The following is a 27,275-nucleotide window of genomic DNA, read 5'->3' on the forward strand; positions in this document are numbered from 1 at the left end:
TCAACCCAAACTCTCCAATAGCTTTAGCAAAGAAGAAAAGAACAGTGGATTTTGCTTCACTCCCAGAGGGAAGCAAATCCAGGTTCTGGTGGCCAAGGGGACAGATTCATGGAGCTGCTCTGAGTCTTACGGGGCCTGCATGAGCCTGAGCTAGAAAGCTCAATGAGGTTGAGGTGACAGCATGCAGGCATCCTTGGTATTCCCCACTGTCATCTACTTCAGACCTTCTCTTCATCTAGCCCAGTCCTAAACCCTCTCAAGCACTGGAAAAGGCTGCTCAGAGAAGTGACCGAGTCACCACCTCTGGAGGTGTTTGCAAGACATGTAGATGCGATGCTGGTGAACTTGGCACTTCTGGGTTAAAGGTTGGACTCAATGAACTTAAAGGTCTTTTCCAAGCTAAACAATTCTGATTCTACAAGCAGAGCCACTGAACAACTTCTGACTAGCACTGTAGACAAAGTTCGGGCTGGAAACGCAACAGTTAAGTTACTGGTTAAGTTAAGTTACTTGGTTGCTGCGGGATCACTTCCATGACATCTACCCTACGTGATGACATAACTGATGATGTCAAGGTCTGGAGATAGTACCTTCAGGCAGAGGCACTGGCATACTGTCAGACTCTCAGAGCACCAAGTGCAGATGTTCCTCTAATCCTCCTTTTGGACCTAAGTCAGATGGATTTAGTAGTTTACGTTAATGTTGTGACTCTCACTATCACCTGTTTTCAGTGCACAGCTCTTACAGCAGCGCTACCTCTGCTCGCTGCGACTCGTCTTCCTTGGGGATGATGTTTAACTGGATGCTCACAGTTTGTTCGTGGGACATTACTCAACGTCTGTGGCCCCCTCCTATATTCCTCTCCCCGAGGAAAGGCGCAGAAGCGGGGCAGAGCCGAGGCGGGCACGCCGGCAAGCAGTGACTGTTTACGGGTGAATGAGGGGCGAGACCAAGGGACGCGGCGTCAGAGCGGGGCGGAGGCAGGCGGCAGGCAGGGGCGGGGCGGCCGCCGTAGGCCGGGGGCGGTGCGGGGCGGGCCGGGGCGGCTGCGAGGCGCGGCGGGGCGCGCTGCCCCCGCGGCACCAGGGGCGGCTGCCCGCGTCCTGCCCGGCATGGGGGTCTGGCTCCGGCCGAGCCCCCAGGGGCGCTGCTGACCTGACCGGCACCCGCCGCTCCCACAGCTCCGCGGGGAGGAGGAGGAGGAGGAGAGACGGTGGTCGTTGCCCGCGGGCGGGCGGCGCGGATCTCGGCTCGGCGGACCGCGGGGCTCGGGACCCGGAAGCAGAAGCGGGGCCGAGAGGCAGCTGGATGGGAAGGAGCGGCGGCGGCGGCGGGCGGCGATGGGGGAGCAGCAGAGCTCGCTGAGCGCCCCGCGGGCGGTCGCCACCGCCGCTCCGCCGAGCCCAGCCGGGAGCCCGCGGGAGCCCGGCCCAGACGAACCGCCTCCGCTGAGAGAGGCGGCTCCGGGCGGTGGGGCTGCCGGGCCGGGGCGAAGCGACGGGGAGCCTCCGCCGCCGGCAGCCGCCAGCCCCGAGCGACGAGGGGCCGAAGAGGAGGAGAAGGAAGAGGCGGCGGGCGGGCCGGAGCAGCAGCCGGCTGCGGAGGAACCAGCGGCCCTGGCGGAGGAGGGGCCGGGGCTGGAGGGAGGCAACGGCCGCCGCCGCCCCCCGCGGCGGCACGTGTACTGCACCGTCTATTGCGTGGAGAACGACCGGCCGGCCGAGGCCCCCGCCTCCCCCAGCGGCGGCGGCCCGGCAGCGGGACAGCCTCCGGCGCGGCGCGGGGTGCCGGTGGGCAGCGACCCGCTATCGGCGGGCGGCAGCATCGAGGTGGTGGACTTGTACCTCCTGCCCGAGCCCTTCTCCGGGCTGATCGCGGGGGAGTTCGGGCCGCTGCTAGTGCTGAGCTGCCGTGTGTGCCTGGAGGAGAAGCCCATCAAGCCCCTGTCCTGCTGCAAGAAGGCGGTGTGCGAGGAGTGCCTCAAGCGGTACCTCAGCTCCCAGGTACGGCCCGGCGGGCGCTGCTGGCGGGGCGTAGTGATAGGCGGGACAGCCCTCTGAGGACAGGCTGAAGGAGCTGGAGCTGTTAGCCTGGGGTTCTCGTTAATGCTGATCGATATCTAAAGGGCCAGTGTCAGGAGGATGGAGTCAGGCTCTTCGCAGAGGTGTCCAGTGGCAGGACAAGGAGCATTAGGCACAAACTGGAACACGGGAGGTGCTACATAAACATAAGGAAAAGACGATTCCCTATGACTGTGGCAAAGCCCTAGACCGGGCTGCCCAGAGAGGTTGTGGAGTCTCGTTCTTTGGAGGCGTTCTAAACCCGCCTGGACGTGCTCCTGTGTGATTTATTCTGGGTGATCCTGTTCTAGCAGGGGGTTGGACTCGGTATTCTGAGGTCCCTTCCAGCCCCTGCCGTGCGGTGATTCAGAGGAGCGGGGCAGTGGCCGGAGCATCGCTGCGGACCCGGCTTCGCGGGCTGCGTGCCTGGCCAGCCGAGCTCCGGTGGGGAGATGTGGGGTAGGAACCCGTCCCGTCCTGAACAGCCGCCTGCGTGTGTGCTGCTGACTTAATGACTGCTCCCCAAGTATGTGTTTAGTTGTTGTTACACTTTAATGTTTTCGGCCTCTTCTCATCTTGTAGAGGATCTTATCTTAGAATTCTCCAACGCTTACTGCTAAGTGGCTGGCACCAGTTTCCTTTAAAGAGGAGTGCAGAGGATGGTGAGGAGGGTTTGGGAGCGTTGCCAGCTGCCCCTGAGGTGACTCCTGGAGTCAGGAAGATGGGATGCTGCGGTGCTGGGATGCTTGCTTGCGTTCCCTTACACCACTTGGTGCTGATGCTGCCATGTCTGCGGGTGGGCGTTAGGTGCACCCCGGGTGGGGACACTCAGCACGAGAATACATCAGGTTTGGTATTCTGTCAGTTATATAAGGTTAAAATAGTGTGTGAAGCGGGGGGGTCTGTTGGCCTGTTTTCAAGGAATCACAGTTAAAACAGTAAACATAAACTTGGGAGGGAGAGGAGGTGGGAACTCAAATGCTACAACTTTTCCATCCTGGCTCGATAGCTGCTCACCCTGAGGAAGAACACCTACCCTACCCATTTATAGGCTGCTTATATCTTCATCTCTGTTTTGCTAATCAGAGCTGTTGCTTCAAACCAAAATCAGCAGCTTGAAAGGAAAGCTCTGTCTTCCAAAGTGTTTTTAGTTTAGCATCACAAAACACTTGTGCATTGTTTCTGCTGCTAGTGTAGGCATGCCCTAAACCCTGAGAGCAATGAGACAAATATGGGTGGGAAAAACAAAGCCAAATAAACCCTTTCCTTACCACTTTCCTGTTTGGTTTTTTTTTGTTGTTGTTGTTACTATTCAGCAGAAACTTTTGGGATGTGCTTGGTGGATATGTGGTGGTAGAATTAATTTTTCCACCTGCTGGGGCTGGGAGCCTTACTGAGGCTGCCTCTGGCCTGTGTGCATAGGGATGGGATGGATAGCTACAGCTACCCCCACACGCTATAAATAGTCATTGGCCTTTTTCTGACCAGGGAACGTTTCAGTGCTTGGAAATTTCACGTGCTGGCTGAAGTGAAGCATGTTGTTCTCCTCCTCTCTGGTAACCTATGTAACGTTTACTAGGTGGTAGCATTTGTTCTGGCTAATAGTAAACTCGTTAGTGGTTTTGTGCACCACCTTTGTTATGTTTCGGTAACAGAGAAAGGCTTAATGTGGGAGCTGATGGACATGGGAGAAGCAGAGTTGTGCTTTCTATGTTCTTGTAGCACTGAAACTCAGGAACACTTAATAAGCTTTCTAGAGACTTTGTGCCCAGAGCCCTGAATGGTTTGGTTTGTAGTTCAATGGTGGACTGGAAACTCTCAGGAAGTTTTTAGGGCATGTTGCCAGTGCACATTTGTGCCACTTCCATGTTTGAAAGTGAGGTCATGTGTCAGAATACTGCTTAGAAGCTGCAAAGTGGTGTGATGTCAGGGTGGTCGTCTTTAGCTTCTGCAGATGCCTGCACCTTATGGTCATCTAATGGAGGTTATGTGATTGGGTTGCTAAAGCCATTCCAAAGAACTCCTCTGCCTAGTTTAGGCTGGCCTCTTGGAGGATGATCCAGCATCTTGGTGGCTGGCCTGGGAACCAGGTGTATGCCCCATGAAGCGGGCTTAGCCCTGCCCAGCTGTTGGATGTGTGTACAGGGATGCCCTTTTCAAGGAAGCCACTTCTGTTGTTGGGCACTCTGCAAAGCTTATCCCAGCAGCTATTAAAAGGTGTGCTTGGCAGACAGCCATATGGGTACTTAATCCTGTACGTAAAAGATGGGACAGGGATGCAGATGCAGAGGAAGGAATGTCTGCAGCAGGAATGCTGCTCTTGTGAAGGGCAACTCACAGAGCAGTCCTGTGGGCATGTTGTTGCAGATGCTGCTGTTGGGACCAGGCAGAGCTTTAGCTGCTTGATAAATTTGTTTGGGGAAAAAGGAAACAAAATGCCCTCAGATACAGACCAGTGTGTTCTTCCTGTATCTTCCCTTTTTGAAAAGAACAAGAAAGTGATATTTCTTTGGGAAGAACAAGAAGTGATGTATCTTTCCTTTGTCCTGTGGAAGGCCCCCGTGACTCATCCCCAGGAGAAAGAAAAGGCTCCTCCATGTCAGTTACATTAGACGACTTTCTGGGAAGGATGAATGGAAAGGCAGCACAGGATAGCAATAAAGTTGCCTTTCTTCGTTGAGACTTCACACTTCATGTCGCAAAGATAAAGACGAAATTTACCACGAGTTCAGAAGGAGTGGATGTTGAAAAGCTGTTTCCGTTTACAAACGTTAGCAGAGTACAGCCAGGTTGATTTAGGAATGGACCTGAAGCTGAAAACAAGAAGAAACAACTGAAGACCGAAGCCTTAAGCAGCAATGTGGATTGTTTAGATCTGGTTTCCTTGTCAGAGAAGTAGCAATCTGTGCCCTTTGTTTGAGAGGACACTGGCTGACTTTTAAGTCTTTGAAGGATTACTCATGAAAATGAACCTGCAGGGTGGTTGTGGCCAGGTGGGGGTTGGTCTCTTCTCCCAGGCAACCAGCACCAGAACAAGAGGACACAGTCTCAAGCTGCTCCAGGGGAAGTTTAGGCTAGAGGTGAGGAGAAAGTTCTTCGCTGAGGGAGTTAGCAGCTATTGGAATGTGCTGCCCAGGGAGGTGGTGGAGTCCCCATCCCTGGAGGTGTTCAAGAGGGGATTGGATGTGGCACTTGGTGCCATGGCTTAGTCATGAGGTCTGTGGTGACAGGTTGGGCTTGATGATCTTTGAGGTCTCTTCCAACCTTGGTGATTCTGTGACTCTGAGTGGTCTTGCATGCTGAAAATGTGGAGTATGTTGGTAGAAATACAACACTTAAGATAATTCATATTACCTTTAGTGTCTGTGTGTTTTCCCACAGAAGGAAGCTGGATTCTCGATGGTGGTTTCATTATGATTTCTGGAATGAGGCTTAATGAAGTAGCAGAATGAAATCCCAGTTAATGCACGCTGCCCTTTTCTATGCAAACATGTAACAGCATCAAAACTTCTGCCTTGGAGCCCTTTATAGATCAGAAAGCCGACTGAAGTCTTAGACATTGTTGAAAAAGATGATTACCCAAATGAAAATGCACCGACTGCAGCAGAGTTCACTCCTAGTGTTAGTGGCAGGCTGGAAAATCAGGGTAATTGATTGGGGAATGTTGCATCTGAAGGGCCTTAGAGATCGAATCTAGTCCTTTTTATCAGCAGCACCTTGCTGCATAATCCCTTTCAAAGATTTAATGGCTGGAGCAGAAGCTTAGCAGGCAAGCCTGGAGCACCCAGGCTCATCTGGAGCCTGACTTTTAGTAAATTGCCTAACTTTATCTCTGCTTCAGTTTAGCTGTTCTTTGTCCCAGCCTAATTCTCACAGGCACCTCAGGGCTTTTCAGGATCTGGCTACAGTTTATCTACTAGTCACAAAAAAAATAAATATTCTGTGACTTTATTCTCTTTTGGACCCAGAGAAGTTAAGGAAGGGTAGGCTTAGCCTGAAAGTTGTCTCTTGCACCTCAGGACCTAGTGTGGCTCCCTCAGAGCCTGGATCAGGTCCCAAGAAGCCAGTCTCTAGGAATCAATGTAGCCCGAAGCTGTTCTTTGTTGATATGATTACTCATGAAAACAAACCTGAAGGGTGGTTGTGGCCAGGAGGGGGTTGGTCTCTTCTCCCAGGCAACCAGCACCAGAACAAGAGGACACAGTCTCAAGCTGCACCAGGGGAAGTTTAGGCTGGAGGTGAAGAGAAAGTTCTTCACTGAGGGAGTTGTTAGCCATTGGAATGTGCTGCCCAGGGAGGTGGTGGAGTCCCCATCCCTGGAGGTGTTCAAGAGGGGATTGGATGTGGCACTTGGTGCCATGGTTCAGTCATGAGGTCTGTGGTGACAGGTTGGACTTGATGATCTTGGAGGTCTTTTCCAACCTTGGTGATTCTGTAAAACATGAGGGTGACTATCTGAGATACCAATGCTCTTCTAGGACCATGATGCTTATGGAGGCAATCTCCATGGGCTCTTAGCTATGTGCCAAATGAGGTCTGGGTCAGAAAGGTGGATGAACCATTTCCACTTTAGCTGGGAGCTGTGGGCTTCTACCCTTGTGGATCCAGCATAAAAACTGGGGCTGGTAGGGCAGAGAACCAGGGCATTCTTGTCTTGCAGATGCAATACTCACATCTTCACTCCCCATCTTCCTCTCCATTCACCATGGCACCCAACCCAGGCTATTCCAGAAGCGGTGTGCGCACATAGGTTTGCTAAGTCGGTGATTCACTTCCTAACCTTTCCCAGCTGCTTGGATGTCTGAGTCAGAGGGAGCATTTATGCCTGGCTTTGCTTTTTGTCCATTTGTGTCCAGCTTGGGGGGGGATTGTTTGGAAATTCTATTTCAAAAGAAACAAAGTTTAACTAGGTTTTTATATTAAACTTATCCCAGACCAGCAGAGAGGCAAACATTTATATGTGTGCTTTCATCTCCCTAGTCTGTAAACCTGGCAAGTGCTGCTCAGAGCAGTCCCACTCTTCTTGGTGGCAAGTATTGACTGGACCAAAATAGCATTTTGCTGTTCTCTAACTTCTCCAAAGTACAGTGTGCCCTCTGATACATAGTTGAAGAGGTATGTGCATCATTATACCTGTTTCACTTTATAGGAAGAAAGTGGCTGTAAAAGTTTTATGGAAGTTTTGGGGGGTTGACTGCCTGCTTTTTCTACATGCAAATGAGGGAACCTGATAATCCAGTTTGGATCCCATGCTCATTAGCAATGCTTGCTTTTGTAAATCTTGTAATTCTCTTGGAGCAGTCATCTTAAAGGGCTTGGGGTGAGTCAATTTAAACAGCGTGTTGTATTGTCTGTCAGATATTATGGTGCTTTAATTATAGGAGCTCTAATGAGATTAGTGGCTGTGAGTACATCAGAAGGGATTGTTGGGGGTGGGAAGGGGCCACATTCAGCAGGGTTTTGTGCATGGCTGGTTTTGGTGGGGCTAAAATCCTGCTCTCCTCTCCTGAGCGTGAAATGTGGAGATTGTCTTTGCCCTGCCTGAGACCTGTTTCCAGTCTTGCTCTCTCTGTGACTTATAATCATGGTTTTGGCCCTTCTGTTTTCTGTGCATGATCTCTTTCTGAAAGACCTGGAGAAAAAGGCAGGAGACTGTCACACTCAGGACTTTTGTGGGATTGCAAAGCCACATAGCAAAGAGGTGAATTTCAAAGCAGGCTGTTGCCTAGAAGTAGTGCAGGCTTGGAGCCAGAGGGACTTGACACCTGTGTGCCTCTTCAGGTGTCTGATGGTATCATATAAATGATACTCCTTCAAGCTCTAGTCTGCTTGCTGATGAAAACCAGCCAGCATAAACACAGGCACCAAGTGCTGAATCATCTGATGGTTAATGAGCTGCTTGTGCCCTGAGTCAAACCAGAGCTCTGAAGGGCCACTCATTCAATTGGAGAGAAGCTCTGTGTCTGCAAGGATTATTAATGCAAAGCCATGCTCAGATGCATCCTAGTGATTTGCTAGGATGGCTGCAGACTGGCTACCAGCAGGCTGTGGCCAGCTGAGCAGCCACCCTCCAGCTGAAGGGGCAAAACAGAAGTACCAAAGGAGGAAGAGATGCATAGGAGAAGAGAATACCTTACCTGCTAGGTTATAGGCTTTCTAAACCAAACCACTGTAAGGTGGCTGTGCTCATGAGGAGGCAGATAGACCTGGTCATTCAGCTGAGAGCAGCCTATAAGCTGCAGGGGCACCTGAAATTCTTCACTCTCATTTTCAGCAAACAGCTTCTGAAAGCCTCCTGATCCTGATGCGTCATGTGCAGTACCAGTGTTGAAATGCTGCTGCCTGGCCAGCTGCCCAAGGGTTGCTCCCAGAGCTCAGGATGACACCCAAATACCTTTAAGATTGTAAAGCATTGAAGTTTGACTAGGCATATAGCTGGGTTTTAGTCCCTCTTGAATGCTTGTTGATGGATTCAGTTTGGGCCAATACTGGAGACGGTGTCACCTCTTGATGAGTTGCAGGAAGGGTTTTGCTAATGGAGGAAGGCCTGAACGGCTGGGTTGAGGATAAATGGTGCCATGAGTTGTTTGGTGTTGGTAGCAAGAGGTTATGGTGCATGGCAAGTCCTACAGTAGCGCTGTGAATGTGTTAGCATTGATAAGTAAAGCTGAAAGACTTCCTGTGGAAGTGCAGTGGGAGCTGAAGGAGAAGTGGTTTAAATCTAGCTTGGCTTCAAATCTGAATTTTGAAAATGTAGATTTTCTGTGAAGCAGAAGCTGTGTGTGTCAGCTGCCTCCTATAGAGGGGTGCACCTTGCTGGTCTGGTGGTGGTGTTGGCATTGGCACCATAGGCAGGCTGAGCCATGAGGAGATTGTCTGCCACGTGCCTGCCTTCCTATTGCTACCACCAGGAGCTACCAGGACAGGTAGGGACTCAGTCCAGGACCTTTAAAGTGACTCAGTCCAGGACCTTTAAAGTGAGATGAGTGAAAAACTGAACTCTTGGCATTTTAATAGCCATAACAAAGAGAAATGAAGGAGTTAAACAGGGGCTGGAAAGGCCTTCAGCTCACCCCTGCCCCACTCCCCTATTTCTCTACTCAGAACACCATTCTTCCAACTGCTCTGGGGCCTCTTGGCCCTTCATTCCTCTCTTCTTGTACAAATATCTTGTTTCCTGCTGTCTAAACCAGCCAGGCTTGTGGAAAGAAGATATCTTGCAAGGCCAGGATGTAAGGACGTTGTCAAAATGATTTAAGAGTTGTAAGGGATGTCATGTCTTCAAAAGAATTTGAAGCAGTGGAGATGGACATCACCTCCCTACCCTGTTGCACTGCTTTAGCTGTCTTTCAGTGTGCTTTTGCTGCTGGCACTTCTGCTTCTCCTGTGTTTGGTTGGGTATTTTTAATGCTTTCTTTATGAGTTAAGTGGTTTGTTTTTAAAGACCACATTGTCTGTAAGATTTCTGTTAGCCAATTCCCCATGACTTCCTCTAGGATAGGAAGCTGACAAATCTGTCTGGTGGTGAAGAGGCTGTTTAACTGCTGGGCCCTTGAAGAATTGTGAGTAAGGCAAATGAATTTCATTTGGAAGTTCACATGAACCCAAACCCAGCATTGCCTGTTGAATAGCTTGTCCTTAAATGGGTTTATTTTGCTGCTATGGCACACCTACATTTGCTGTGTAGGTAAATGAGCTTGGAGGTCTTTTCCAGCCTTATTGATTCTCTGATTCTAAATGAGACTTGTGAGAGCAGTTGCTTAGTATAAGTGAAACAAGGGGGGAAAGTCAGGATGAAGAACAAATTCAGGACTTTACTTGCAGGGAAGAAAACCTTACAGATTTCAGAAGTTTAAGAGTAGTTTAAGCCAGGTATGGAACTGAGCCTGAAAAGCTTTAGAGTGCACATGGACCTTAGTAGTTGCCTCAGTGCATCAGTTTGAGATTGGTGTATATTTTCATTGGCAAGCCTCTTGGGATGTCCAGTTGCTTCTGTTTATTTACTTGTGAGAAGGGCAGAAAGGCTGTGCACTTCCTCCAGCACAATCTCATGAAAAGATTAGTTTCTAGAGCCATCTCACTTTCTTTTCCTTATGAGCTTGCACAGGCATCCCTTTTGGAAGGAGTATCAGGTTGGAATAATAACAACAACAACAATAATTCCTTCTCCCTCTCTGTGGACTTCTTTTGCCCCAATATTGTTTGTATTAAGTGCAGTACAAACTGTGTTGGACATGGTAGTGGAGAAGAGAAGGAGCAGCTTTCTTCAGCCCAGTCATGCTGATGTCATTGTGTATTGTTTTCTATCACTGAGAACAAACGGAGGTACCTCTCTAGCTTGATTGTTTTGCCTCCCTGATCTCCTAGCAGTGGTGGCTTATCAGCTCAGGGGTGTAGGATGGGGCTCTGAATGACTCTTTCTCTTTAGCTTCTAGGAAAGGGAAGTCCTATCCAAACTGCTTCAGCAGTGGGGGTTGCTCACACAATACAAGGAAGGAAGAAGAGAGAGAAGATGATTGCCAGGCTGGGAAGTGCTTGATGATGTTGTAAGAATCAGTTTACCCCAGAAGGTAGGCTTGCTCATGATAAGCTTTCAAGAAAGAAAAGGAAATCATGAAGGCTGGTGGCCCTCTTGCAAGGTAGATCTTTGGCCTCTGTTCCAACTTGCAGGTTAATGACTGGCCAGTTATTCTGGTAAGTGGTGGCCAGAAAGTGAAATGGGACTAGCTCTGTTTCTAGGTTCCTAGTGGATGGGGGCAGACAGGAAATCTAACCTTAAAAAAGGAAGAAAACAAACAAACAAAAAAGGTAATGGATTTTAAGCACAGTTTGAAGTATGTAACTCCCAGGACAGTAATGGGTTAGTCTTTTACTGGACTGCTGGAAGACTCTTATAGGATCTGGGCAGTAGAGGGAGGTGAAGTGGGTAGGTGCAGGATGTCATCTGTGACAGAGTGCTGTGAGAAGTGTCCCTTTCCTGACCAAGCAAAAAGCAGTGCTTCACTCTTGGCAGTCCCATTGCTGCTGTGGGGCAGCAGAGAAGTGGGGGGAGGGCTTCTTAATGCTTTCAGCTCTTCTAATCTTGCTTGCTGTATTGAGTGTGCTTTGGGGAGAGGACACCTAGCACCTTCCCATTCCAGCATACCTCTGCAGTGCTGGGTATAATTTGTCTGCTCAGCAATGAGAGTGGTAAAACACTGGGACAGGCTGCCCAGGGATTGGGTTGAGGTCCCATCCCTGGAGACATTCAAGATCAAGTTCCGTGTGGCCCTGGGCAGCCTGATCTAGTTGGAGGTGTCCCTGCTAACTGCAGGGGGGTTGCACAAGATGATCCTTGAGGGTCTCTTCCAAACCAGTGCATTCTGTGAACATGCAGAAATGTTCCTTTTAACATGAGAACTGGGAGGAGAATTGACAAAGGGGCTAGGTTGGATGGGCACACCTTACATGAGCCTCTTAGTTTAGAAGAGAGGGACCTAGGAGTGTTCTTTCAGCTTTTGAGTTTGGGAAGCAGGGCACAGATCTGAGCTCTTCTCAAAGCCAGCACCTTTGATGCTGTCACAAAGCTGCCCAGGGAGGTGGTGGAGTCCCCATTCCTGGAGGTGTTCAAGAGGGGACTGGATGTGGCACTTGGTGCCATGGTTTAGTCATGAGGTCTGTGGTGACAGGCTGGACTTGATGATCTTTGAGGTCTCTTCCAACCTTGGTGGTGGTGATTCTGTGACACTATTATGTGCTGAATTTGGATGGAAGGGCTGCCCATGATTCTCTGTGTTCTGCTGAGAAGCTTGAGTCCACTGAGGAAGTGACAGAAGAGTTTCATTGTCTGATGTTAACTTTTTTTTCAACCATTGTAAACAGTAAAGGATTTTCTAAAGCCCAATGTGTGCCTGCAGTCAGTGCACTTCAAACCACGCTGCCTGACATGCTTTGGTCTCTAAGGAATCTGGAATCCAATATCTCAGGCTGTTGTTAGAAGTGACTTAAATTTCAGCCCTCTCTTTTGGAGACTGTTTTGGGTTAGACTGAATCAGAGCAATTTCCACGTGGTCCCTTCCATCTGCTGATGGAGGAGAGACTGCACTGCTGTTACCTGAGGTGACCTGGGTGTTGAGGATGCCTTTGTGAATTACACCTCCAAGGAAATTCACACAGGCTGTGGTATAAAGAAACTTAAGGGAGAGAGAGACAGAGAGACAACCCATTTGCAAAACCCAGTGATTGTTTGGTTTAGTTGCCACAGATGGTTTTTGCATGAAAGCAGGGAGCAGAACAGATGGTCAAGGTGCCAAAGGGAAAAATCTATGCAGCATTGAAAAATGGTCTCTGAAATTGGATGGTTTAGGTGTGGAGTTTGGTTTTATTCCCCCCCCCCCCCCCCCCCCCTTATATTTCTTTTTCTGTGTGTGAAACTACAGCTTCCAGCTGTAAATGACTGGAAGATGGTAGCTGGTGGCTGTCTTTCTGTTAGGCTTTGGTTTGGCAGTATGCATCACTTGGCAGCCTGCAGCAGCAGCAGCCTGCTGGATTTAGCTCCTGATGTCTCATTCTAAGGGCTTTTTTTTTTCCTTCCAGTTTTTGATACCATCATCTGAGAAGTGTTATGGAAGGGTTTGAAGCATCCTCAAAGTACTTACACTAGCTGCTGTGTAGTCTTCTGGTGGCTCAAGCTGGTTGCAAGTTGCTTTATTGGGGATTCTGGTGAAATCCAGCCTGGCTCAGTGCCTGGCTTAGCGTGCACAGGGGAGGGCTTTGCTGCTGAGGTGCAATCAGTGTTGAATTTTTGTGTTCATCACAAAGTACACCTGCAAGGCTTGAATGGCCTTGCTGAAACTGTTGTGCTCCTCTGTGCAGAAGCTGGATCCACAAGGAAAAATCAAAAAGCCTGGCACAGAGGTAGGGACTGGGTAGCCAAGGCCATGTGTCTTATGTCTTTCATGTCCTGTGTGTGCTTGCACCTGTGTAGCATTAAAGACTAGTTTTATTCCATTCTTGTGAAGGTAGGTTTATATCAGACTAAACAGATCTTCTGCAGGGCTTTAATTTTTCATAGTGTTTGAGCTCCCCAGTTAAGTCCATCTAGAAAGCTAAATTTTGGTTGGACTTGATGATCTTTGAGGTCTTTTCCAACCTTGGTGATTCTGTGATTTCAGTTTTGGCTCAGGAGGCAGTGTCAGGGACTGATGTGGTCACAACAAGCCTACTTCTGATCTGAGCAAACCTTCATAGTATCGTTCAGGGTTGGAAGGGACCACAAGGATCATCTAGTTCCAACCCCCCTGCCATGGGCAGGGACACCTCACACTAGATCAGCCTGGCCAGAGCCTCATCCAGCCTGGGCTTAAACACCTCCAGGGACGGGGCCCCAGCCACCTCCCTGAACAACCCATTCCAGGGTTTCACCACTCTCATGGGGAAGAACCTCCTCCTCACCTCCAGCCTGAATCTCCCCACCTCCAGCTTCATTCCGTTCCTCCTAGTCCTATCACTACTTGAGATCCTGAGCAGTCCCTCTCCAGCCTTCTTGTAGGCCCTTACACAAAGGTGAATACTGAAGACATACTGACACCAGCAGGCATTGAAACATTGCATGGATTTTTAATGGATTACTTCACATGTGTACACCAGGGTGGAAAACCTGATGAGAGCTGTCTCTGGAATGTATAAAATAATAGGATATCTTCTGTGATGGTCTGCTGAGACACTTGAAAAAAGCAGAATACTGCCCAAGGAATAAGAAAAGAAATAAGTGGCTGGCTGATAAGTATTTTGAATGGGTTATAAAGCCTTTATTTATGGCAGGAAGCTGAGCTTCTTCAAAAGGTATATGCTTATCTGAGTGCTGCGAAGGTCCTGGAGAGTGACCTCTGTTCTCACCAGCTTCCAACTTGTCCTCTCTCCTTCCCTTTCCTGGATGAGCTTCCTTTCCACTGCCAGGAGTTCTTTCTTTAATGGTATTTCCTTTTCCTAGGGATGCTTTTGCTTACAGTCCTGCTCTGAAAAGGTAGAGGTTTATACAGCTGAAGACTGACTTGGTCGTGTTATAGGTGATTCATCAATGCCACTGAAGTGATAGCTTTGTACTTTGTTGTATGCTGTTTGACTCTGGATGCAGAAATTGTTACTCAGCCATGTTATCGTCTTCATCATATTGTTGGAGTGTCTGTCTTGTTTTTCTTCCTGACAATGTATAATTGACCAAGAGAGAGAGAACTCCTTGCAGGAGGATCTTTGTGACCAGATGCCACATCCTTTTGACTGTTCATCTGCTTTTGAGCACGTGTGACCTGTGTAACAAGAATAAAGAATAAACCAAACCAGGTTGGAAGAGACCTTCAAGCTCATCGTGTCCAACCCATCAACCAATCCAACCCACCTAAACAACTAACCCATGGCACCAAGCAACCCATCAAGTCTCCTCCTGAACACCTCCAATGACAGCGACTCCACCATCTCCTTGGGCAGCCCATTCCAATGGGCAATCACTCTCTCTGTATAGAACGTCTTCCTAAACTCCAACCTAAACCTCCCCTGGTGCAGCCTGAGACTGTGTCCTCTTGTTCTGGTACTGGCTGCCTGGGAGAAGAGACCAACATCCACCTGTCTACAACCTCCCTTCAGGTAGTTGTAGAGAGCAATGAGGTCACCCCTGAGCCTCCTCTTCTCCAGGCTAAGCAACCCCAGCTCCCTCAGCCTCTCCTCACAGGGCTGTGCTCCAAACCCCTCACCAACTTCATTGCCCTTCTCTGGACTCGTTCCAGCAAGTCAACCTCCTTCCTAAACTGAGGAGCCCAGAACTGGAGACAGGACTCAAGGTGTGGCCTAACCAGTGCAGTGTACAGGGGCAGAATGACCTCCCTGCTCCTGCTGGCCACACTGTTCCTGATGCAGGCCAGGATGCCATTGGCCCTCTTGGCTGCCTGGGCACACTGCAGGCTCATGTTCAGCCTACCATCGACCAGCACCCCCAGGTCCCTCTCTGCCTGGCCACTCTCCAGCCACTCTGACCCCAGCCTGTAGCACTGCATGGGGTTGCTGTGGCCAGTGTAGAACCTGGCACTTGGATGTGTTAAATCTCATGCCCTTGGACTCTTCTCCACACTTCTCACGCTTCTCCAAGAGCTGGCTGTATTTTGCACTGGTGCTGTCACTTTGTAGTTTAGACTAAGACACTGAAACCAAGGCTGAGCTTTCTTGATCAGTTAGAGCTGGATTAAGAAGCTATTCACTGTTCCTTACCATCCCTGTCCACCTCTGGAAAGGGAGGTAACAACATTCACAGCTATGAAAGGACAATTTCCCCCCCTGCCCTTACTGCAGGGTCAGGGGAAGCGTTGTTACTTGTGGCTTGGAGCTGTGGATTGTTGTGTGGTACTCTGTTGCTCAACTGTTTTCAGCACACTGGTTAGGAAGATCAAGCTCAACAGCATTGTGCCTCTATTACACAGATATTTTTGGTGGTAAAGTGGAGCAGTTGTGAAATGTGGAGGTATAAAATCATAAAAGCTTGTGACAGAAGACTCTCTTATTTTTGCCTTGATGGTTTCAAGAAGTTTTTTCAGGGCACTGCTCTTCCCTGAACCAGAACAAAAGTTACTGATTTTGTTCTTCCTTTGCTGGCCAGTTTCTCAAGACCTACAGATGAGAAGAGGGTGGAGTAGCCATGAGATTAAGACTTCATTTGTCTGCTTTCCCTTCATTTTTCACCTTCTCTCTTTCTGTTGGGAAACAATTAGGGTATTGGTAAAAGGGGCAGAGTTCTCTGAAGCTGTAGATGTCCTGTCCAGAGTGTTTTGCAGGTGACATCCATCTGTGTGGTGACACAGGGGACAGGTTTGCTCAGCTGCAATATTCGTGTTAAACCTCTGTACTGTGATGGATGTAAGTGGAGGTGTTTTGATTCCATGTGCTGGTGCAGGAAGTGACTAACACTGCTGGGTAGGTAGGGCTGCACTAATGAGACCAGAAAGAAAATGAGCTTTATTTAAAACAGAGCAGCTGCCACCACCCAGTTTAGAGAACACATCACATGGCAGCAGGAAATTGAGTGTTGATTTAGCATCCTGGTGCTTTGAGCACTTACATTTTAGAAATGATATTTTGGGGGGTTAGGATTTTGAGAAGTTATCTGTATGTCACATCTTAGAATCATAGAATTGTCAGGGTTGGAAGGGACCTCAAGGATCAGCCAGTTCCAACCCCACGGCCATGGGCAGGGACACCTCACACTACAGCAGGCTGCTCACAGCCACATCCAGCCTGGCTGCAAACACCTCCAGGCATGAGGCTTCCACCACCTCCCTGGGCAACCTGTGCCAGGCTCTCACCACCCTCATGGGGATGAAATTCTTCCTAACATCCAGTCTGAATCTACCCATTTCTTTTTTCCATCCCCCCCCCAGTCCTATCACTCCCTGACACCCTCAAGAGTCCCTCCCCAGCTTTCTTGTAGCCCCCTTCAGATACTGGAAGGCCACAATGAGGCCTCCTCGGAGCCTTCTCTTGGTATCTACAGTTGTACAACAGAGATATTCATTATGCTAATACAGTCTGTTGCTAATCCTCTGTGGTGCAAGCAAGGAGTTGCTCATAGCTTTTAGTTTCTTTGATTTTTAAACTGGAAAATGACAGAATTAGGATGGTTGGTCAGGCTTAGATGTTCTGTAGTATCCACTGTGCAAAAAACCTTGGAATCATCCCTACTTGTAATTCCAGCTTACCTTCAACACCAAGTTTTGGCTCAGCTTCTAGGGTTTGGGGTTGTGTGTGATTTTATCTGAAACTAGTTCCAAACTTGTAGCATTCTTGAAGTGTTGTGTGTGTTTGGTTTTGTTTTGTTTTCATAGTATCAGTCAGGGTTGGAAGGGACCACAAGGATCATCTAATTACAACCCCCCTGCCATGGGCAGGGACACCCCACACTAGATCAGCCTGGCCAGAGCCTCATCCAGCCTGGGCTTAAACACCTCCAGGGCTGGGGTCTCAACCACCTCCCTGGACAACCCATTCCAGGGCTTCACCACTCTCATGGGGAAGAACTTCCTCCTCACCTCCAGCCTGAATCTCCCCACCTCCAGCTTCATTCCATTCCCCCTAGTCCTATCACTCCCTGAGATTCTGACTGTAAACTTGGGCAAGTAGCACCTAACTCTATGGATTTCCTTCCATCTGTAAATGGTGTGGTGAATAACACTGACCACCTTGACAGTGTAAATATCTGTAATGATAATTCAACCTTCAAACTGAAGTTAATCATACCATAGAATGGCTTAGGCTGGAAGGGACCTCAGAGGTCATTTACTCCAACCCCTCTGTCATGGGCAGGGATGCCTCTCAACTAGACTCAGCTGCTCAAGACCTTGTCCAACTTGGCCTTGAATACCTCCATAGAGGAGGCATCCACAAGCACTCTATGCAACCTATTCCAGAGTCTTACCACCCCGGTAGTGATGAATTTAGAATAGAATAGAATTAACCAGGTTGGAAAAGAACTTTGAGATCATCAAGTCCAAGCTATCACCCAACACCATCTAATCAACCAAACCATGGCACTAAGTGCCTCATCCAGTCTCTTCTTAAACACCTCCACTGATGGTAACTCTACCACCTCCCTGGGCAGCACATTCCAATGGCCAATCACTCTTTCTATGAAGAACTTCTTCCTAACATCCAGCCTAATCCTCCCCTGGCACAGCTTGAGACTGTGTCCTCTTGTTCTGTCACAGGTTGCCTGGGAGAAGAGACCAACCCCCACCTGATTACAACCTCCCTTCAGGTAGTTGTAGAAAACAATTTCTTCCTAAGATCCAGTCTAAATCTACTCTCCCTCAGCTTAAAACCATTCCCCCTTGTCCTGTTGCTAGATACCCTCATTGAAAGTCCCTCTCCAGCTTTTTTAATGGATCATTCCATTAATAAGTGTGTGTGTGTATGTGTGTGTGTGTGTATATATATATATATCATAGCTTCCTTTCTCCTTGCACATTTCACAGTATCATAGTACATTAGAGATTGGAAGGGGCTTCCAGAGATCACCAAGTCCAACTCCCCTGGCCTGCATCCTAGCCTGCATTAGGAATAGTGTGGCCAGCAGGAGCAGGGAAGTCATTGTGCCCTGTACTCAGCACTGGTTAGGCCACACCTTGAGTCCTGTGTCCAGTTCTGGGCCCCTCAGTTTAGGAAGGACATCGAGACTCTTGAATGTGTCCAGAGAAAGGCAACGAGGCTGGGGAGAGGCCTTGAGCACAGGAGGAGAGGCTGAGGGAGCTGGGGTTGTTTAGCCTGGAGGAGGCTCAGGGGAGACCTTATTGCTCTCTACAACTACCTGAAGGGAGGTTGTAGCCAGGAGGGGGTTGGTCTCTTCTCTCAAGCAACCAGCACCAGAACAAGAGGACATAGTCTCAAACTATGCCAGGGGAAGTTTAGGCTGGAGGTGAGGAGAAAGTTCTTCGTGGAGAGAGTCATTCATCATTGGAATGTGCTGCCCAGGGAGGTGGTGGAGTCTCTGTCCTGGTAGTGTTCAAGAGGGGATTGGATGTGGCTCTTGGTGCCATGGTTTAGTCATGAGGTCTGTGGTGGCAGGTTGGAGTTGATGATCTTTGAGGTCTCTTCCAACTTTGGTGATACTGTGATTTTTGTGTTTGGACTCTTGCTATTATTTTCCTTCTGAATTTGCACAAGTCAGGAGATTCTAATACTCCTGGAATAGAGACAGAATTGGAATGCTCCTATCTTAGTGGCAGTTAACCAGCCTTCTCTTCTCCCTTTTCTTGGCCTTTCCACTCCATAGCTTTTGTGCAGAGTAGTTTGTGTTTGGTTTTGTTTTTCAATTGTTTGGGGTTTTTTGGTTTTGCTGTTGTTCCACTTTCCTGGTTAGGTCTCTTGAGCAGTTTCTTCCTGTAGGCCATGTTTTCTTTGATGTGCAGCACTTGAATTGGTGACTCAGTGGTTTTTCCTTTCCAAGTGTCTCTTAAAAGCACTTTGGTTGTGTGGCAGTCAATACTGCACAGATGCACTTTGTCTAGTCCCATGCAGGGCATGAATCCATCACCTTCCATCCTAAGATATTTCTCTGCTGTCATAGCTAAGGAGGAATGTCACTGAAGTCCCACTTGCTCTTGAGGTGAATTGCCCTGTTCCCAGGTGTTGTTTGATGAAAAAAATGAATCATGAGCAGTTTCAGCCATCTCCACTGTCACCTTCAGTTTACATGGGGAATCTGTAGAGCGTGGTAGGAAGGAAAGGCAAAGAGTGGCTTTCAGTCATGCTCTCTGCATGTTAATATGATTAGCCACTGAAAGTTTGGTGAGGCTGTGTGGAAGCGATGGAGTTGCACATGCACTCAGCAGGGCATCAGCTGATGGTACTGAGCAGGGAGGAGTGCCAAGGACTGGCTCTTCCACCACCCCTCCATATCCAGATTGGACTAAGGAGGTGGGGAAAATCTCAGAGCCTGATCTCTTTCCACCAAGGCAAGTGCTGCAACACCTTCTAACAAGTACTAGAAATTTTAACTGTTGGGGAAAGTGTCTTTGGGAGGACTGCCAAGCTGCTGCTCTGTCACACTGGTGCTGCCAGAAATTCTCAGCTTTTCTGATACTTCTGGTTCAGAAACCTAAAGCATGTTGGAGTGGTGGTGGGGAATCAAAAGGAGGCACATGTGGCCAGAAATTCCAAAATTGCTGTGTTGGCTAGGAAATTAACAGGGCCATATTTGGTTTTTCCTGCAGCTCTCTTTTGATTCTTTTAGAGAAATGCCAGTACAGCTCAGAGCTTTGCTCTGCAGCAGGCTGCCACCCTCTTCCCTCACTGCAGGCACTCTTGGGGTGAAAAGTATCTCACACATCGCTTATCTTGGTGGTTGGATCTGCTCCCAAAACCACAGTAGTCACAAATACAAGCAGTGCTGCCTTCCTTTTGCATGGTGCAGCAATGTGCTTTGGGGCAGCAGTTTCCTGGGCAGCAGCAACAGCAGTTTTCAGCAGCAGCTTCTGCTCTTTGGTAGAGGTGCAGCTTAAAAGGAGCCTTAGCAAGTGTGGAGCCTTCCTTGGACTGGAGGTGTGGAGCCTTCCTTGGACTGGAGGTGTGGAGCCTTCCTTGGACTGGAGGTGTGGAGCCTTCCTTGGACTGGAGGTGTGGAGCCTTCCTTGGACTGGAGGTGTGGGGCAGCAGGAGAAGTTCAGAGGGCAGCCAGCCTCTCTGTGTGTTATTAAAATGAGGGGAACTTGGTGGCTTTGGAAAGTTTTGAAGAGTAGACTTCTTATCTTGTATGGCAGGCAAGAGGACATTATGTTCCAGGGAAGAACTGCAGGAGAGAAAAGATTTGACTTGTGGGAAAGGTAGGCACTTCCTAGGAAAAGCTGAAGTGGATGCTGCTTCTCTCTTTTTCCTGAATTTTCACTTCTTGTCTCCTCCAGCTGCAAGAATATTTTTTTTTGCTACTCTAACCAATTTTTAGTTGAAGGTGATATCTTCCAACCTGGTTTATCCTATCCTATCCTATCCTATCCTATCCTATCCTATCCTATCCTATCCTATCCTATCCTATCCTATCCTATCCTATCCTATCCTATCCTATCCTATCCTATCCCTACTCTTGGAGCAGAACAATGAAATGTATCTAGTAAAAAATGATTGCAATTTATGTCAAGTTAATGAGGCTTCATTTTCATAGTATTTTGAATGACAATTTTTTGAGTGCTGCACTTTGGCTACGGCAATCCCATGCAGAGCTACAGGCTGGGGTCGGAATGGATGGAGAGCTCCCAAACAGAGAGGAACCTGGGGGTGCTGATCGACAGCCACCTGAACATGAGCCAGCAGTGTGCCCAGGTGGCCAAGAGGGCCAATGGCATCCTGGCCTGCATTAGGAATAGTGTGGCCAGCAGGAGCAGGGAAGTCATTGTGCCCTGTACTCTGCTTTGGTTAGGCCGCACCTTGAGTACTGTGTCCAGTTCTGGGCCCCTCAGTTTGAAGGACATTGAAATACTTGAGTGTGTCCAGAGAAGGGCAACAAGGCTGGGGAGAGGCCTTGAGCACAGCCCTGTGAGGAGAGGCTGAGGGAGCTGGGGTTGTTTAGCCTGGAGAAGAGGAGGCTCAGGGGAGACCTCATTGCCCTCTACAACTACCTGAAAGGTGGTTGTAGCCAGGAAGGGGTTGGTCTGTTCTCCCAGGCAACCAGCACCAGAACAAGGGGACACAGTCTCAAGCTGCACCAGGGGAGGTTTAGACTGGAGGTGAGGAGGAAGTTCTTCACCTAGCGAGTCATTCGTCATTGGAATGTGCTGCCCAGGGAGGTGGTTGAGTCATGGACCCTGGAGGCGTTCAAGAGGGGATTGGATGTGGCACTTGGTGCCATGGTCTAGTCATGAGGTCTGTGTTGATAGGTTGGACTTGATGATCCTCGAGGTCATTTCCAACCTTAGTTATACTGTGATACTGTGACAATATTTTCATTCTTCTAGCCAGCTGCTTCACAGTGGTTTGCTGCACGTGTGGCAGTTGGTGGTGGAGTTTCCTCCCTGCTTCTTTGTCTGAAGTTGGTGAAGATACCTGTGAAGTTAGTTGTCTTGTTGCAAGTAATGCATTTCTTCATCTGAAAAAGCCTAGTAACTGCCCCCTTTCCTTCAGCTTCACAGATAAGACCTGTATCCTTCAGGGAAACAGCTGAGAGGAGAGCAGAAATAGAGCCAACAGCAAGTGGAAAGTATGAAGACCATCTGAAGGGCCACAGGGCAGGTGTCAGGGCAGATGCCAGACCTGAAGCTCAGTGAAGGGTTTCCATGCATGCTGTTGAGTGTTTGAAGTACTCTTCCAGAATAGGAAAATGCACATTAGGACTCATAAGCCTGAGAATCAGCTATGCCAAAACACAGGCTGCTTGCTGCAGAGTGGTTTAGAACATGGTGCAGAAAACACTGATGCATAGACTCACGTGGAGAAGGGGTTGGGTACAGCCCTCCAACCCTTCTGCTGGAGTTGCCATTAACTCTCTTTCCTGAGGGCAGCTGCTGAACATATTTCAGGCTTGTAGCTTTCTAAAGGTAAACAAAGTTAACATGAGAAGTACCTGGTACATGATCTGAAGGTGTAAATTGACATGACAGGTAAAATGACTGGTGGCCAGAGAGAGCCTCTTTCCTCAGCCATGCACTTCCCACTTTTTCTCTTGGGTTGCAAACCAGTGATCATGTGTCACAGGGAGAATTAATTCAGCTGCCTGATCAATTGGAAAACTAATTTTAAAAGCACTTCAGTCTCCTGTGTTAGCCAGTTGAAGCTTCTCTCCTTGCAGCCTCATGAGCACTCTCTGAAGCAGAGGGAGAAGGGAAAGCTGCAGTGACTTCTTCCATGAGTTTTAGATGGTTAGGCAGGGTGCAATCTGAGGCAATGGCAATCTTGGCCAACCTGTGACCTGATGGAATGGCTGAAGGGCTTTGAGACCTGAACCAGCTGGGATGTGAGAGGTCTGGCTGAACCTGCACCCCAAAGCTTTCAGGCCCTTGTGTTTCATCATGTAGCTGGATAGGCTACGTGCAAGGGCAATGAAGTTGGTGAGGGGTTTGGAACACAAGCTCTATGGGGAGAGGCTGAGGGAGCTGGGACTGCTTAGCCTGGAGAGGATGAGACTCAGGGGTGACCTTATTGCTCTCTACAACTACCTGAAGGGAGGTTGTAGACAGGCAGAGGTTGGTCTCTTCTCCCAGGCAGCCAGTACCAGAACAAGAGGACACAGTCTCAGGCTGCTCCAGGGGAGGTTTAGGTTGGATGTCAGGAAGAAGTTCTACACAGAGAGAGTGATTGGCCATTGGAATGGGCTGCCTGGGGAGGTGGTAGAGTCACCATCATTGGAGGTGTTCAGGAGGAGACTTGATGGGGTGCTTGGTGCCATGGGTTAGTTGTTTAGGTGGGCTGGATTGGTTGATGGGTTGGACACGATGATCTTGAAGGTCTCTTCCAATCTGGTCTATTCTATTCTATCTTCATAATGGATCTTCATAGAGAGAGTGATTGCCCATTGGAATGTGCTGCCCGGGGAGGTGGTGGAGTCACCATCACTGGAGGTGTTTAGGAGGAGACTTGATGGGGTGCTTGGTGCCATGGTTTGGTTGATTAGGTGGTGTTGAATGATGGGTTGGATGTGATCATCTCGAAGGTCTTTTCCAACCTGGTCTGGTCTATTCTATTCTATTCTATTCCATTTTGAGCTAAACTGGTGGTGCAGAGTGAGCCTGAAGTAGCGTCCAGAAAGAAAAGTCTGTGTGGGTAGAAGGTTTCCTTTGTCTTTCTATTCCAAACCAGTCAAACCCTCCAAAAACAATGGCTGCAGAGAACTGAATGCAGGGATTACAACAATGATATCCACTTTTTCTTCCTATTCAGGCCCTTGCTGGGACTGGGGTTATCCTCAAAGGAGCAAAAGTGATTACAAACGTGACGAAGCAGGGAAGGGAAGCCTTATTTTACTTTGGGTTTTTTCTCCTTCATGCAAGTGTTTCCACAGCCTCCTCAGATCATAACAGTATTTCTGCAAGAATCAAATCTCTTCCTTGCTGTTAACTCTGAAATTTTAGCCAGGAGCCTAAGCTGGGGCATTCTGACTTCACCCTACCTCTGTTCTTCACTTGTGCTAAGGAACAAAAGCAGGCTGTCAGAGCACACCACTATATGTAGCTGAGCTAGTTAAAGGATTTGTAGTAAAGCTTTTATGTTGTTATACTTTTCTTTTTTATCCTTTATTTTTTCCTTTGGACAGACTTACATAGATAAACAGCAGGTGAATAAATAATAGTGGTTTGGTTTGGTTTGGTTCTTCAACCAATTAGAAACACATGGGAAGTTGTTATCTCTTCTCTCGTGGCAAACCTGATGTGAAAGTGAGTGTTTAACAGACTGGGGGAACTGGGGCTGTTTAGTCTTGAGTAAAGAAGTCTGAGAGAGGATCTTATTAATGCCTCTAACTATCTGAGGTATGGGTGTCAAGATGAAGGTGCCAGCTGTTTTTAATAGTGCCCAGTAATAGGACAAGGAGAAACAGGTACAAGCTGGAACACAGGAAGTTTTAACTCAATATGAACACAATCTTCTATACTTTGGGGGGTGCTGGAGTGCTGGAGCAGGCTGCCCAGAGGGGTTGTGGAGTCTCCATCTCTGGAGACTTTCAAAACCCACCTGGATGTGTTCTTGTGTGACCTGCCCTAGGTGATCCTGCTTTGGCAGGGAGGTTGGACTCAATGATCTCTATGGATCTCTTCCAACCTCTAACATTCTGTGATGGAACAGCTTATTGGTGTGAACTTTTTGTCCATGTTTAAGAAAGGCCTGGGAAAGGATTTGGTTGTGGTACTAACTATTGTGAATAGTTAACAGTATGATCCATTGGAGTTGATCTGAGTCTGGGTTCATCCAGTCTGAACCTGGTTGAGGTTGGAGCTTGACTGTTCAGGACTATGTTTTGAGCTGGGGAAACAGCTCTGTACCTTTTACAGCATTGTTCCTGTAGGGGAGCAACACATACATCAAAATTACCTGTTGAAGAAACCAAACACACTTGGCTTTAGTCTTCTTAATTGGAGTCTAGGTGTATTCTGAAGAATATCTTGCTAGGAGAGTCTGTATGTGACTGTGGAGGGGAAAAGAAGAGTCTAAGTGGGAAACACATGCAGTGGTTTGGGGTTTCACTCCAGGCCACGGAAGCTAGGGGTCTTTCAGTTATGGTTTTGGTTGGTTTCTGGGGCTGCAGCCACTCTGGTTGCTGCCTGTGCAGTGGTGCCAGCTGTGTCCCTGGCTGGTGTGTGGCTGCACCATCCCACAGCACCCCCGTGGATGTGGGTTTGTGTGAGTGCTCTCCCAAAAGCAATCCTCAGCGTTAGTGGCAAAGCTGGAATCCAGCCTGTGGCTGAGGGTGTGAGCGCTAGAGGAGCTTGGAGAATTTAAATTGATACCACATTTAAATGCATGTTGTAAAGCATTCAAGAGACATGTTTTTGGAGCAGGGAGGTCAAACCTTTGATGTGCTGCTGGTGGCTGGGTTGCAGCTATGTATGCTGCAATTCCCTCCCAGCTTCTTGCCTTTGAGTGCCCTTCTGCTGAAGGATGAGATACTGACGTGTTCTTCAGAGGCCCCAGGACCTTACTTCTTTTTGTGGCTTATTTTTAGTGTTAATGTGACTAGAAGGGGTGGTGTCTGCTCATGCCTGCAACATTTGAGCCCAAGTGACACTCTCTTTCTGAATGGCACACAGAGCAGGAACCACCACATCATTGTCATGGCTTCACCCAGATGTGTGGTACCAGTGTGAAAGGAAAACAAAGACTTGTGTCCACAGAGGGTTTGTGAAGGAAGACATCCTGATGGACCCTTTCAGAGTTGGTCTGTGTGAGTGTGTGACACAACAGAACTCTGATTTTCATGTTTTTTGTAATGGAAGTCTGGTTGTACTTAATTGGGCATTTGAAATGCAACTTGCATGGACATCTGTCATGAATATATAGAGGAATTCATTGCATTATTTTGTCTATGAATACCTGTCAAGCATTGATGATGGGAGAAGTTATTTTTCTTGGACTAATTTTAGTCCCTGAGGTGGGGAAAAGTGAGCTTTTTCCCTTTTCATAGTATCATAGTATCATTCAGGGTTGGAAGGGACCACAAGGATCAGCTAGTTCCAACCCCCCTGCCACGGGCAGGGACACCCCACACTAGATCAGGCTGCCCAGAGCCTCATCCAGCCTGCTCTTAAACACCTTCAGGGACGGGGCCTCGACCACCTCCCTGGACAACCCATTGCAGGGCTTCACCACTCTCATGGGGAAGAACTTCCTCCTCACATCCAACCTGAATCTCCCCACCTCCAGCTTCATTCCATTCCCCCTAGTCCTATCACTACCTGAGATCCTGAGAAGTCCTTCCCCAGCCTTCCTGTAGGCCCCCTTCAGATACTGGAAGGCCACAATTAGGTCACCTCAGAGCTTTCTCCTCTCCAGACTGAACAGCCCTAACTCCTTCAGTCTGTCCTCATAGGAGAGGTGCTCCAGCCCTCTGATCATCCTTGTGGCCCTTCTCTGGACACATTCCAGCACCTCCACATCCCTCTTGTAATAGGGGCTCCAGAACTGGAGGCAGTACTCCAGGTGGGGTCTCACCAGGGCTGAGTAGAGGGGGAGGATCACCTCCCTTGACCTGCTAGCCACACTTCTCCTGATGCAGCCCTTCTTTTTCCTCTCCTAGACATCCTAAAGGTGCTATTGACATTTTCCACCTTCTTTGAATGGCCTCAGTCACCTTCCTCATTCTCCACCACCTATGAAGAGAGTCTGGTCATTCTGGTTGTGTTGGTGGTCACTTGGCTGTTTTCCTGGCACAGCAGAAAAGATGAATTAAAGGAGGTGGCACACAAGCAACCCAGTCTGTTTTCCTGTTTAATGGAGACACTGCTTAAGCAGCCTCTTATCTAATTACTGATAGTGCTAGCTGATCATTCTTGCTTGCTTTGCAGCACTGAGGGTTTGTAACCTTTTCACAGTAAGGAGGGATGGACTGAGAACACATTTCATAGTTTGGTTTTCTTTTGAGGTGTAAAAGGAGTTGGATGGAGGATGGCAGATCATCACTGGCACAAATCTCAGGCAGGGTATCTGGACCGCTGAAGTTAAGACTAAAACCCCCAGAAATGGTCGTGGAACCTCAATCTCGAAGGAGGACCAAAAAGCTTAATAAAAGTTTGCACTGTCCTTAGTTTGCATTTTTGAATCATGTCTACTTGGATTTGATTTGTTGGCACTTCAGATTTGTTTGCCCCTCAGTTTAGGAAAGATGTTGAGTTGCTGGAATGTGTCCAGAGAAGGGCAACAAAGCTGGGGAGAGGTTTGGAGCACAAGCCCTATAAGGAGAGGCTGAGGAAGCTGGGGTTGTTTAGCCTGGAGAAGAGGAGGCTCAGGGGAGACCTTATTGCTCTCTACAACTACCTGAAGGGAGGTTGTAGCTAGGTGGGGATTGGTCTCTTGTCCCAGGCAACCAGAACAAGAGGACACAGTCTCAAGCTGTGCCAGGGGAGGTTTGGGCTGAGGTGAGGAGGAAGTTCTTCACAGAAAGAGAGATTGGCCATTGGAATGTGCTGCCCAGGGAGGTGATGGAGTCACCATCACTGGAGGTGTTTAAGATGCCTGGATAAGGCACTCAATGCCATAGTTTAGTTGATTAGATGGCATTGGATG

The 27,275-nt window shown here is 48.6% G+C and overlaps 1 protein-coding gene across 2 annotated transcripts in view; it reads left to right on the forward strand.

Moving 5' to 3' along the window:
• The first annotated feature begins 1,045 nt into the window (after window positions 1-1,045).
• RNF217 (ring finger protein 217) overlaps window positions 1,046-27,275 on the forward strand; it is a 55,426-nt gene continuing 29,196 nt past the window's right edge. Inside the window, exon 1 of one of the 2 annotated variants that reach the window (XM_068162344.1) lies at window positions 1,046-2,003. In XM_068162344.1, the coding sequence (XP_068018445.1) occupies window positions 1,341-2,003 (663 nt within the window). In that variant the 5' untranslated portion in view covers window positions 1,046-1,340. The remainder of the gene's footprint in view (window positions 2,004-27,275) is intronic. The other variant, XM_068162343.1, reaches the window with a different exon arrangement.

Source organism: Melanerpes formicivorus, unplaced genomic scaffold, assembly GCF_026170545.1.
Source record: "Melanerpes formicivorus ecotype bairdi unplaced genomic scaffold, bMelFor1.0.p_v2 SCAF_63, whole genome shotgun sequence".
Lineage (NCBI taxonomy): Eukaryota > Metazoa > Chordata > Aves > Piciformes > Picidae > Melanerpes > Melanerpes formicivorus.